The following is a 13,775-nucleotide window of genomic DNA, read 5'->3' on the forward strand; positions in this document are numbered from 1 at the left end:
TTTTTTTTTTTTTTTTTTTTTTTGCTTAAAATTCTTTTAAAGTAATATTCTATGAAAATTCACTCTACGTATGAATTACTTTTTATTATTAGCTTTCTTATTTTATCATTACTTTATACCCATTTAAATAGAACAATGCTAGATATATTTATCATCGGAACATTTTATTTTTATAATTTCACCATTGTTTTTTATGTATAAATTTAACCTACTATCGAGTTTTGAATGCTTTTTAATTAATGAAGTTTATTATTTTTAATAAAGTAAAATTTCCTTACCTTAATTTTGTGAAGTTATTGTTATCCCTACAGTTATCGGCGCTATCCCACAAGCTTTTAAACAGATCCTGGAGAGCGCTTTAAGATATACCCCTTAAATATGATGGGTGGTGCTGCATGTCTTTTAAAAAAGTAGGCGTTACGTATCATGTACATTGTCATTTAATTTTTTTTATACTTATTCAAATGAATACAGTTTTCAAAAAAGCATAATAAGTTCATTTTATTGCTTGTGACCATTATCATATATGTGTTGTATGTATTTTTTCTGATCAAGTTATAACATCGTATAAACTTACCTACGTTTTATTTTATAGCATTATTCACTCACCCCGTTAATTTCTTTTGAAATAAAACAACAGTACGTGATATTATTGAAGTATTTTACACATCATCAATTTTAGTATAGATCGTTACAAACATTATTTTGTAACATTACATTGTAAAAATGATGGTTAAAATTAAAGTTAAATATAACATAATCACTACGTATTTTTAACATTTTTAAATACAAAAAACGAAATTATTGTTATGTGTTCATCTGTGTTGTTAACATAAAAATTAAATAGATTACTATTCGATGTTCCCACTATTCGCCCAAAAAATATTATTTCACTTTGTTCTCAATTTCATCTCTGTAAAGATTAGATGAAAATTTCGTCATTATCGGATGCTTCCAAATGTTTCCTCTTTTTCCTCTTGTAACCCAAAAATAGTCATCGTCAATGTCAGTCCTTCGGTCCATTGTCACCCAAACAGGTTCATCTACGTATAATGGTTTTTCTAATCGCCCTAATTGCAAACAGAGTATAATAAATAAAATGAACGTATTACAACAATTTAAATATTTAAACAGTTGTAATTTTTAAAATTGTATAATTATTAAAGACTAAATTTTAACATAGAAAAATACTTTAATGATGAAAACGCTTTTTTAGTTATAATAGAGAAAGTCGTTCAAATTATTCTACTGGTTTTATTTAAATTCCATCGAGTATTAATTCGTTTTTCATTTTATTACTATATCGTTACTATTGATATTGTAAAAATAAATATTTGTAAATATATCAATAGTTACAAATATATATTTTTAATATTTATACAATAATATACTATATTAGTATTCTATTAAAATCAACTTTAAATTGCAATACTACCATTTAAACTGTTAGTATTGATTTTTCTTTCTGCATACTCATTCAAATTGATAAAGGGGTTGCTTCTACGGCCACGCGAAGGCCAAAAATTTGGATCCGCACTCTCCCCTAAAACTGTATTAATATCGGCCCGAGATGTTCTTGATTCTCCGTTAACTACCTATTCAAATATTTGTGAAATGGTGTTAAACACAGTATGTCATTATAAATTTTTTATAATTATGTGATTTAATGAAATACTTCATAATAATAGTATGATTATTTTCCGTTATTTATTATGAGACAAAAATATATTACATTTTACTATAATTTTATAATTTTGTATGATCTACTGAGATCACTATTATAGAAATAGTTAGTGAAAAGTAAAAATCAAATGCTGCAAATCGAATTACATAATTTCGAATGTTTACATTTATACGTTTTGTATAACAAAAAAGTCGAAAATAAAATTTTGGAAATATTTGAAAGAACTAAGTTAATTATGTATTTTGAACAGTTAAATGATTCTCTTTATCATATGTCATCAGTTTTATTATTTCAAATGCAAAAATATACATAGTTTAAAGCTTACTAACTTTAAAAAAAATTTTTGTGTTTCATATTTTCTAACGCGATAGTCTTCTTTCATAAACTATACGCATTAAAAATCTGTATTAAAAAAAATATTTATATTAAAAAGTATCAGTTGTAACTTTTATTTTGAAATTTTTACCAAAATCTAATGTGGGGTATAATCACAATTTAATTTTCATGAATATAATGTAGTGTCTTTAAATACGTTTGATTAAATTCAGTTATCTATGTGTATTCAGTAACACTTTAGATATTTTAATATATATTTTAAAATATTTTTTACTCAATGTGTACACTTAAAATTTAATTTTTATTCTTTACGTTAAAATGGGTCTAAAATATAAATACTACAAATAAAACTTTAATTATCCACTCATAGATTTCATATTTAGTTTAGGATATAAACTTAAAATTCAAATAAAAACGTTTGACTTAAAATATTTTGATGTTTTTTGATGTTGATGTAAGTTCAAAGGTTTAGCCACTAGAAGATTTGCTCAATACCAAAATAATATGTTACTTAGTATATATTTTTTAAGTATAATCAAAATCCGATCGTTCAAAACTACTTTTTCGTTTAAATATAAGTGTACTTCACTAATATTTTCAGTTGATATCTTTGTTTTAGTCACGCACGTAAATCTAAAAACATACTTATTTAAAATTTTCAAACATGACAATAATTATTTATTTTATATCTAATAAAGTATTTAATTTTTAATCGTTTTTTATTTTTATATACATAAATAATTTATTTTTTAAAAGAAAATTCATTTAATTATTTGTTTCTTAACTACTTACTTGTAATATATAGACTACCCCCATTAGGTAAAACTTGATCCTAGCGTCCAAAAGGTCCATGGTGTGTACAACAATGGAATATTTTCTCTTATGTTCACTTGTATTTATACATTAACAACGTACATATTACATTTGTAGGTATAATCGGACACACCATATGATTTCAAAGATTAACTCTGGGATTGCTACTGATCCCTTTTTAATCTTGTTCATGACCGTAGTTTACACACCCTTAGGTTATATTATTACACAGACCTGTTTTTTTTATAACTCTATGTGTTTTTATATTTGTAAAAAAACTCTAGAAATCTTAACGCGCGCGTTCAAATATTATTTTAATAATATATATATAAAGATAAAATACAATAATATGATTTTATTCACGTCATATTTGTTTTCATCTGGATAACACGTTTTTATCTTGGTAGGTAAGTCCTTTGGGAAGATATTCTCTCTGTGGGAGTGACGACGTTTGTCATAGACCTGCTACAATGGTAAGTAAAACAATACTTATTCTTGTAATTAATCTAACCTCCCTACCATTCCGTTATTCGAGTTTCTAGCAGATTATACGAATACTTAAACAAGATGATATAATATTGGATAATTTAGCACACCGTGAATATGCTTAACGTAAAGCTCCTATTGTTTATTGCAGAAATTCAAGTTCTGTGGAGGCGGAGACTGCCCAGAGTGGTTGTTAGTCCAGATCAATGCGCTTTCCAGAATGGTAATGAGCTAGATAAACTATAAAAAATATCATAAAAAAATTGTTTGATCAGAGGATGGTTTAATATAAAAGATATTTTTTCCAAAAAGTCATAGTTTTTAAATTAACTTGTTTGTAATAGCCATATAATTTAATTTTGTTTAAAATATTCAGTATAATTTTATTCTACTATATCTATAAAAATGTATAACTTATGTAAAAATATCTTTAAATGTGCCCATTTTTTTGCCAATAAAAAAACATTTTTTTAAATGTAGCGTTAAAAATTATTTTAATTTTATTACCTTTGTTTATTTTCTTTAGACATCAGTTAAAATGAGGCTATTAGCTCAGCATACAGTGAATTCATTGCTTGGCGAGCCATTCAATGTAAGTTTTCTTTGTTTTCAACAATTATGTATTTAATCTTAATTTTAATTGTTATTACAAGATTATAAATTACATCTTTCTATTGTTTTACACTTTTTAAAAGTGTTTTAAGACAAAAATTAATCAATTAAAAATATATTTTACTTTATTGGTATTATTTATTACTATGGTGGTCACTAAATCACTTTTTTTAATTTGCGTCTTTTTGAAAAACAATCTACTGGGATTTTTAAACAGGCGTTATGTACTTTTCATTGTTGTGTACTCACTGTTATACAAAAAAAAAATTTTTTATTGTTATAGAGGAGTTTTCTTTGCCTTCTTTTATTATTTCACCTTTATAAAATATGTCAACTAAGTATTACGACTAATATAATTTCTGTTTACGTAATGGACCATATAAGGGCGTAGATAACTTTTGGTTCAAAGTTTTCTAAAACACCTTTATACATCGAATTATGCCTTTAACGGACATTCTTTAATGGAATAATAATGTTAACGGACTTCATGAAAGATGATGACAGTCGTATAAAAACTTCATTTTTTACTGTAAAATTCACAATTTGTCAATGTTGTCTAACGTTTTTCAAAATTAAATACAAATAGATGTATAAGTAAGCTACTTTAATGTTAAACAATTCATACAAATCCGCTATGTATAACACTCATTTTTTAATTATGAGTAAAATAAGTCTTGAGCTCTCTTGTAAAACTAATTTAACATTTATGAATTGATAATAGTTTTTGTTTTCTAGTTAGAAAAAGCAAAGGAGCTTATGGCTGATGCTAAGCTTGGTAAGTCAAGTATTTCAGTTTATAATAAAATAGACTACTTACTTTTATTAATTTTCCGATAAGTAGCTAAAACATAAGGTAATTGTATAAGAGTACAGAAAATCGTTTATAACATACGATTATAATAAAAAAAAACTATACTATAATTAATACTTATATTTTTTAATTGAATAAATAAATAAAAATCATTTTTTCTATAATAATTTGTTTCACAGCCTAATTTATTTTTTTTCTTATATTGAATTTGCAAACTTTGAATTTACGTATTTACTTTATTATTTAAGAGAATATATTTAACCTGAACCATATTAATATGACCTTTAAATTCTACTTTTTTTTTGCCATAGATATGTAAAAGAGTGTAGATAGGAGCGTAGTACTAATGAAGTTTATTCACTTTATCAATGTTTAAATAATATTAAATAAACTAAGCCTAATTAAAAAGAGCCTACCAGCTTATTTTAATGTACCTTTTATTCTATTCCCTTTTTACCACTTAATTTTTGGAAATATTTTACTATTAATACATTTAAATAGTAACTTATTAACATAAATATTTTATATTAATCATATATTTAATTACATTACTTAAAAGTAAAGATTTTCTCATCTCCTAATACAAGTTACTCTTTGAAATCATTTGTTACACATTTCATTATAGAAACTAATATAAATTACTTTTTCAAATTCAATTTTTTATCGCATACCATTTAAATTAAGACGTGCTGGCCAATTTTTTAATTCCATGCAAAATATGCGTATACTTTTACTTTTGTTGATAATCAAGTCCATCTCATCAAAATCTTCCTAAAAAGATGTAATATTAGAAGGAATAAAGCATATTATGCCCTTAAAGAGATCATGTTCAAGTATCTTAGTATTAATTTTAACTTTCATTTAACGTCAAAGGTTTTGTTTAGAGGGAGAAAACTGCAAAGCTTGCGTAGCTGCTATTACATTTATCTTGAAGAAAGCTGCATGCCATGCTGTACCTCAAAATTATCTATCAAATGAACTACAACAGGTATCTAATTTTTTTTCTATACATCTAAATGTTGACTCAAATTTTAAACACGTTTTTAATGTAACGAAAAAAAGTTAATTATTCAATCAATATTTATGAGTAGAAATTATTAGAAACAAATAAAACGTTTCTTTTAACATAAAAGTACATAATTTTTTACTTAAGTTTTTCAAAAAAATAGATTGGTTTACCCCGTGAACACGCTTTAGCTTTATGCAAAGTATATGGAGATAACCTTTCTGAGATTACCAAAGTCCTACGGAGTAGCTCTTTGAAAATTGGAAAATTATCTGATATTAGCGTATCAAAAGAAATCGACAATGGATATTTAATGAAGTTGAAGTATACAAATTCTCCAGGTAAATTAGAAGAGAAAAATTTCACTTTGTCAAAAAATCAAATTCAGCTATTAATTGCTGGTAAGTATGTATTTAAATATAAATTATTATAACTGTATATTAGAAATTAACATTTATATTTGAAATAAATGAAATAATACAGAGCGTTTCACTTATCAAGAACCCTTTAATTGCTTGTAAAATAAAAACAATTTTAAAAATGTTATCTTAAATTTTGTTAGTTGCATATATTTCTCAATTTAATTTTTAATTTGATATTTATGCTCACATATTATGCCTGACTTTCTTTTTTTTTTTAATAAATATTATGAAATTAGATTAAGCAATAATATAATAAGTAGTAGCGGATTAAAAGAATCTTTAGGTGTAGGAGAATAAAAATAGAAACTATTGCATAGTCGCTTTTTACATTGGTCCACCACGTCCCTCGCTATTTCCTGCTTCTTATATTACAAACAAAGCAGTCCACCGGGAAAACTCCCGATTTTCTAATAGGCCAATACAATCTTCATAACCAATGTAGAATTATCCTTTTTTTTATTATCAAGTCATTATTTGTAACAGTGGCTTACCATAATTTTTTTATGAGGGGATTACATTTTAATTTTTTTTTTTCAAAAATAAAGGGACGGTGTGGCCGTTACTATTATATAGTATTAGATACTGTCTCGAATTCAAGTAGAACAGACGGTCTTAGAAATATTTTATGGGAGGGGGTGTAGGCCAACTCAGAACTCTACGATATTACGTAATTAAATTATTTTTTTTGTTCTTTCAGGGATAGAAAACATTTTCTTTAATTTTCTTAAATGGAAATCCCTATTTTAACTTGATAATATGATAGAGAAAATAGTTTGTTTATCCAATCAACCATTAACGTTTTAAAATAGTTTAAAGATTAAGATTTAAAATAAAATATTCCTCATAATTTTGATAGTTATAATACCAAAATCAGCAATCATTTGTTTCGTTAATCCATAAATTATAGTATTTGTCAATAAAAATTTTCAAAGGTTGAATCAACGATGTATGATAATAACTTGTCTTAATTATCATTGTTGAAAATATATCTATAAACGTTTTTCAACTATGTTGCAATTTTTTTAGGAAGCAAACAAATGGTTCAAAAAATCGGTACAAACAAATCATATAATTAATATTATGAAAATTTCCTTATCAATTATTTTTTGTAGTAATGATTACAAAAAAAAGTTGATGTGCAAAATACATTTTTACCTCAATATTAAATATTAAATATCTCGTCAATTTTCGAAAATAGCTTTATCATCATTGTCATCCTGAAATAGTTAAGGGGCGTTCAAATTACCAGAGAGATCTAGTGCTACTTTGAAGTATACTTGGTTTCAACACTGTCTTTTAATAAACAAACTATTAAAGATAGGATTTCTGTAAGATGGATGAACAGTGAAATAACAATAAAAAATTAATCTAAAATCAAAACTTTAATATCTTAAGAATTCACAAAACTGACATTTTTTTTTATAAATATACTGTTAACTATAAGATTTATCGTAACTCAAAAATAAAAATAAAAAGAATTCGATTGAGAGTAAGAGTTAAGAGTGAGAGTTAATTTTGATTCGGGGTGTGATTCGAGGATTATAAAATGACAATATAAATATTCTTATAGATTTAAAAATCTTACCTGATAATTTTTCTTCAGTTATTATAATAACTTCAGTGATAATATTAATAAAATGATAAATAAAGTAACACAAATTCAAATTTTAGCCCACAAATCAAACACGTAAGAACTTCGACAATGATGATCGCAATATTCACATAACGATATCCAGAGTACGAAATTAACAGGCCGGAAAAAGGGTTTGCTCTGACTTTTTATAATATTTTTTACCCCCCGAAAATCATCATTGTCTAATTCTTACAGTATAACTGTTTATTGATAAATAAGCATAAAATACAGAGATTATTACATATGAATAGAATATATAAATCATTTTGACGTTTATATATAACATTAACATAATTTTTTACCAATAAGAACAGGATTAATACAATGCATTTAATTATTAAAATTAGAATAACAAAGATGACAAAAATAATTTATAGATTTCCTCTCGGAAGCAACGATTTCTATAAGTGATTACTAATCAATATAGAATCGTGTGTATTATATAACTAAACAGTGTGTGTTTGTTAAATGTTTATTTAAATTATTTGTTAAAAAAGAATCATGTCCTTCTAAGAATATAATGTATAAATATCCCATGTTATGGTAGTGACGAGTATATTACGACAGATTATACATGATAAAAGATAAACACAGAACTTAAAATGTGAACAACTGAAACAGATCAACAGTTGGTTGTATAAAAAATTATAATAATAAAATTATTAAAAAAGTTTTCTATTATATTATCAAACAAAAATAAAAGTTACAAATTAAAGTTAAGGTGTTTGATCCCTAAAGGGATGAAAAACATTTTTTAACTATAAAATATCGTAGAGTTTATTTGAACCTAATAATTTTTTCTAAATTAATAATGTTCAGTTGTTCCTAAAAAATAAGTGTATTATTGTTAATGAATACATTTTATATGTTAATTAGTTTGTATCTATAAGTACACATAGTCATCCTTGAAGGAGACGATCTTTCTCTTCTTCGCCTTATAAAAATGTATTTTTCTATATTATATTTAGAAATAAAAATTCTTTTCTCATTTTAAAGAGAGGTAATGTCCTTTAGTCTCCCCAACATTAAAATTAAAATTCTTTAATGTAAGCATTAAAAAAATTGTCATATTTTGATATAAATATTTTTTAGCTTTGATACGAAGCTGAGAAGGTGTTAATTTTACCATAATGTGTTTATTTTTTTTATTTTTATTTTTGTGTCTATCACTAACTTTTTCACTGTTCTCATTGGATCGATTTTTCTCAACGATACGTAAAAAAATCACAAATCGTATCTAGTTGAAGACATTACTCTCAAAAATTGAAAATTTTGCCTTCGTTCCCCTTCTTCTTAGTATTCAATCCTGAGATTGGTTTGTAGCGATTCTCTACTCTTCCCTGTTACTTGCTTTCCTCTTTGTCTCTTCATAAGAAATACACCCTTGGTCCTCTATTATTTGTTGCATAATTCGTTCCTCGTAAATAGTGAAAATACCCCAAAAAATTATCATTTTTAAAATCGGTAAATTTCGACTTTTTTTTTTTATTATTGCCATGACTTATTGAAAAATGAACAAATTAAAATAAATTTTTTTTATATTGAAATCTTAGATATTTCCCTTTCATTTGATATTAATTTTTTGAAAATTTGACCCTTTTCCTGACCACAGGGGGGAATTTAAAATTGCAACTTCTACACGAAAACTTAACTTTTTTTACTTAAGTTTTGAAAATGTTCCGGAAATACTCTGAGCTTCAAACATATGTAAAAATAAAGATAATTTTATGTACTATAAGTCAAAAAAAAACCCAACACAGGGGGGTCACGGTACAGTGGTGACGTGCCATAGTTGGATCAAGTATAATGATATCTGATAGATATCATTATAGATAAAAAATATGTAATTTTGATGTTAAAATTTACTATTTCATATTTTATTTTTTCAACTTAAAATTACTATAACTATTTGAAAAATGTATGGATCAAAACAATTATTTTTTCATAAATATTTTATGGTTACTTCTTTTGTTTGATATATATTTTTTGAAAATCTGACTTGTGACCTAACCACAGGGGTTGATTCAAAATAACAATTTTTACACACAAGTTAAACTTTTTCAACTCAATTTTTCCAAATTTTCCGGAAATATTGACACTTTTATTTATTCTTAAATTAATGCTTATGTAATGTACTATACTATGAAAAAAAAAATTTTGAGATATAGTTAACATGGTTATCATATTCAAAAATATGCTAATTTTATGTTAAAATTCTTGGTATTACATTTTAATTTATTTTAATATGCCTTATAATGGGGTACAGTGATTTTCATGAATATTATAAAAATTAATTGACATAGAATATAAAGTTAAATTGATTACAATTTTTTTTCTTTTGAGTCGAAAAATTTAATTTTAACATTTGAATTAGCTTAAATTGGCAATTTTATCAAAAAAACGAATGCGATCTGAACGTTTAACTATTCAATAAAAATCATTGACTGCGTCCTTAATTTTTTTTGAGTTAGAATTTTGCTTTTGAATAATCCACCAAATTCTTAAAATTAAACACTATCTACAGATTTGCATCGAAGCATTTCTTATGATAATGATTTTAATCACTGTCAGATATCATCTATACTAGTCCCAACTATGCCACGTCCCCACTCAGCTTGGTTTTTTTTAATAATATACATATACAGTTTTTTTAATATAAACAAATTATATTTAAGTATAAAAATATATCAAATTTAACGTCTTATTGTGTACTATATAATCAAAAATAATAAATTTCTGGCGACATGTTTCTATGAGTCTTATAAAGTCGAATATCATGTAATTTTACATTATATCCTAAATTTGTTTTAAACATGCATCGAAGCATTTACAACAGTGATTTTAATCACTGTCGTGAATTAATTAATACTAAACTACAAAAAATATCTCAACTCCACTTTATATTATCTTTTTTGGAATTTTTTAAATATGGTATATTTTTCTCCGACGGTTGGACATGGAAAAAAGTTTTGAAATCAAATAGTTTGTCATTCGAGATTTTATATATTTTCAAGGTCAATGGAGGGTGTTTTAAATTTGTATTACTATTCAAAATGGGATAAAAATCTTTCAAACAATTTCAACTTAAATGTTTGATGAATTTTTGTTTTTGCTACAAAACTTGTATATTTGGGTAAAATTAGTTTTTATTACCTAATTTACGTAAATAGCAGTGTATTTATATAATACATACGTATTTATTTTTAGTAAAATTAAAAATATGTGTTTTAAACTATTAAACTAACACACTCATTAACTTTTTTTAGAATTATCAGATGTTTCCAAAAGAATGGCCGACTTGACTCAAGATTGTAAAGAGTAAACGATTATAAAACAAACATGAACATGTACATGCAAACACTAAAAAAATCTTATGTTACTAATTTTACTAGGATTCATGGTTTAAAATGTATTTTATTTTTTTTTAAACAAATATAATATATATATATATATAGAGAGAGAGAGAGAGAGTGGCGCTACCAGAAATTTTTTGGGTGGATCTTGATTATTTATCTATAAAAGTAATGAAAAAAATATTTTTATTTTGTAAAATATTATTTAAAATGTATAACACCATAATAAATATAATATGTAACATTAATATTATTAATTAATTTTCTTTAATCTAATAGTATCTTTAATCTTTTTTCTAATAATACAGGACATTATAGAACAGATATTCTCTGACTACAATATTTAGATGAATTTTATTTGGAATTTCGATACTGATTCCAAATATTTCCTTAGTTTTTTTTTCTTACAAACAATATATTGAAGCCTCAAATTGAATATTTATAAAATTATTGTTTTTTTGCGTAAAATATAAATTTATAAAATATGTATAACTTTAATTATATTTATAGTATTATGATGATAATTTGTATCTTTGATACCTTTACAATAGACTTTTAAAGATTTTTTAAATAAGATAAAGCTGGCGTAATCATAATATCAGCAGTATTTTATTATATCAATGAAAAATGTAATGAGAATACAAAAAATACTGAAATATTATTCATTATGTCAATTTTAGATGACATAAACGCTATAAATGTGTAAATAATACTTAACAATTCGTAAAAATCTTAATGATTGCTATTTTAGCTTCAATGAAAAACTCAGAAGGTATTGATTTTGGTATAATTTTTAAATAAAAAAAAAACTCAAATCAATATTTTTATTTTATTATAATATTACGTTTTAAAGTCAAATAACTGCTAAAAATATATTGTCGAGCTATTTTTCTTTTATTTGTTGTAAAGTACTATTAAAAATCTTTAATTAGATATAAGGTTTGGTTTATGTGATATCCCGGAACATTTTCAAAAATTAAATATAAAGTAATCTTTTTGTAAAAATGTCGAATTTTTTACATTTACGACCGATTTTTTCATAATAAAACACTATCATCAAACAAATATTTAATATTGTAGTACACTTCAAATGATTTATTTTAATATGATTAAAAATGAGCAGACGTCTCGGAATATTTTCAAAAATTGTTTTGAAAAAAAGAAAGTCACACTTAAGTGGTTTTTTTAACCTTTTTCTGTACTTAGCTTTTTCATTAGATTCTCAAAAAATCTAAAAAAGTAAGTAGGGACTAAATTTATTTCGACCACCCAAACCCACCATTGTGGATTTTCTTACCTATCTGTAAGTCAGAAGAATATCACGTAAGTGGAAGTAATTTTATAGTTATGTAATTTTATAATAGTGTGTAAAGGACATTAATGGTAATCTGTTAAAATTCTGTAACTCAAGAAAAAAATGTTTGGTAAAATATGAAAATGGTGGGTTTAATTTGTCCTATTCTCAGTCTGTATGTTTCGCATAAAACAGCAGAGTTATATAGGATATAAAAATTATTTGTCTACGTTCATGTCAAACTGTACACAATAAATATTTTTTGCTTAACTAAAATTTAATATGGTGAACCAATAATTTAAGTGTACAGTTTTTCTTTTAGATCTTATTAAGTACAGTATAAAATTATTATATTTCCAAGGGGAAACATGTTGATTCTGTGCATAGATGTATATGCCTAGTAATGTTATGAATAAATGTATTAATATTATTTGAATAAACTAAAGATAATTATGTTATAAAAAATAACGTTGCTCAAGCGTCTACTAAATGGCCTCCTTTAAATAACAAGGACAATGTGATTAAATGCAAGCGACAATTTTAGAACAAATTATTTTAGGAGATTTTTGCCAAACAGGTAAATTACTGAATAGTTAAATTGAGAAATTGATCAGTTATCTATCTTTTTTATCATCGTCAAAGGACTAAAATATAAGAACTACGTGAGTATATTGATGTAATGGGTCCAAGAAATATATAATTTTTTTCTAAAGTTTAGTTTACGTATCGTGGATACCATTCGTTTAATAAACAGTTCATTAGCAAATCTTGCAGATAACGAACGTACAACTCATATGAGATTATTCACAAAAACCGCAAAGGCATTTTCGACAAAAGACCTCGACCTAATTACGCGTAAAGAAGTTTATCCATATTCATGTACGTCTAGATGAGAGGTATTCAACGAATAACAATTACCACCAAATCAGAACTAACGGAAAAGCATATCGACGACAGTGAATATGAACACACTCAAAATGTTGAGCGACATTTTGAGTGTAAAATGCTTGGAGGATATTCAAATTTTTTTTGTGAAAAAGTTGTCATTTTGAATCCTCCCTGTGGGCAGGTAAAAGGTAAGATTTATAAAAAAAATATACAAAATGATAGGTTTTTCTATTTTTGAAGGTAATGTCTTCGACTACACACGATTTATGATCTTTTGGCGTATCGTTGAAAGAAATCGGCTCGATGAGAGCAGAGAAATAAATATAGTTTAAAAAACTAAAAAAACACGCTTTTAAAGCACATCGAACTAAAAAGTTAAAAATAATTTTTTAAATAATTATGAACAAAAAATACTAGTATTATTGTGATAAAAGCGT

The 13,775-nt window shown here is 24.8% G+C and overlaps 3 protein-coding genes across 6 annotated transcripts in view; 1 reads left to right on the plus strand and 2 right to left on the minus strand.

The window, feature by feature from the left end:
* LOC126907811 (uncharacterized) overlaps nucleotides 1-704 on the minus strand; it is a 10,398-nt gene extending 9,694 nt beyond the window's left edge. The window contains exon 1 of one of the 2 annotated variants that reach the window (XM_050689416.1): nucleotides 610-704. The gene's annotated coding sequence lies outside the window, so the exon portion shown is untranslated. Of the gene's footprint in view, nucleotides 1-278; nucleotides 427-609 lie in introns of those variants that run through there. The other variant, XM_050689415.1, reaches the window with a different exon arrangement.
* LOC126907812 (COMM domain-containing protein 4) overlaps nucleotides 1-11,406 on the plus strand; it is a 24,856-nt gene extending 13,450 nt beyond the window's left edge. For both annotated transcript variants that reach the window (XM_050689418.1, XM_050689417.1), the window contains exons 2-8: nucleotides 3,241-3,306; nucleotides 3,471-3,542; nucleotides 3,846-3,911; nucleotides 4,667-4,706; nucleotides 5,627-5,730; nucleotides 5,912-6,149; nucleotides 11,070-11,406. In XM_050689418.1, the coding sequence (XP_050545375.1) occupies nucleotides 3,304-3,306; nucleotides 3,471-3,542; nucleotides 3,846-3,911; nucleotides 4,667-4,706; nucleotides 5,627-5,730; nucleotides 5,912-6,149; nucleotides 11,070-11,125 (579 nt within the window). In that variant the 5' untranslated portion in view covers nucleotides 3,241-3,303 and the 3' untranslated portion in view covers nucleotides 11,126-11,406. The remainder of the gene's footprint in view (nucleotides 1-3,240; nucleotides 3,307-3,470; nucleotides 3,543-3,845; nucleotides 3,912-4,666; nucleotides 4,707-5,626; nucleotides 5,731-5,911; nucleotides 6,150-11,069) is intronic.
* LOC126907813 (uncharacterized) lies at nucleotides 423-3,489 on the minus strand. 2 transcript variants are annotated; one of them, XM_050689420.1, is made up of 4 exons: nucleotides 3,353-3,489; nucleotides 3,197-3,298; nucleotides 1,436-1,595; nucleotides 423-1,070 (listed from the first exon to the last, which is right to left on the minus strand). In XM_050689420.1, the coding sequence occupies exons 1-4, from the start codon at nucleotides 3,353-3,355 to the stop codon at nucleotides 886-888; spliced, it is 450 nt and encodes a 149-aa protein (XP_050545377.1). In that variant the 5' UTR covers nucleotides 3,356-3,489; the 3' UTR covers nucleotides 423-885. The 2 variants fall into 2 exon arrangements, with proteins under 2 accessions (XP_050545377.1, XP_050545378.1); XM_050689421.1 differs by lacking the exons at nucleotides 3,197-3,298; nucleotides 3,353-3,489 and adding an exon at nucleotides 2,813-3,167.
* Nucleotides 11,407-13,775: the final 2,369 nt, after the last annotated feature.

Source organism: Daktulosphaira vitifoliae, unplaced genomic scaffold, assembly GCF_025091365.1.
Source record: "Daktulosphaira vitifoliae isolate Bord-2020 unplaced genomic scaffold, ASM2509136v1 Scaffold_5, whole genome shotgun sequence".
Classification (NCBI taxonomy): domain Eukaryota; kingdom Metazoa; phylum Arthropoda; class Insecta; order Hemiptera; family Phylloxeridae; genus Daktulosphaira; species Daktulosphaira vitifoliae.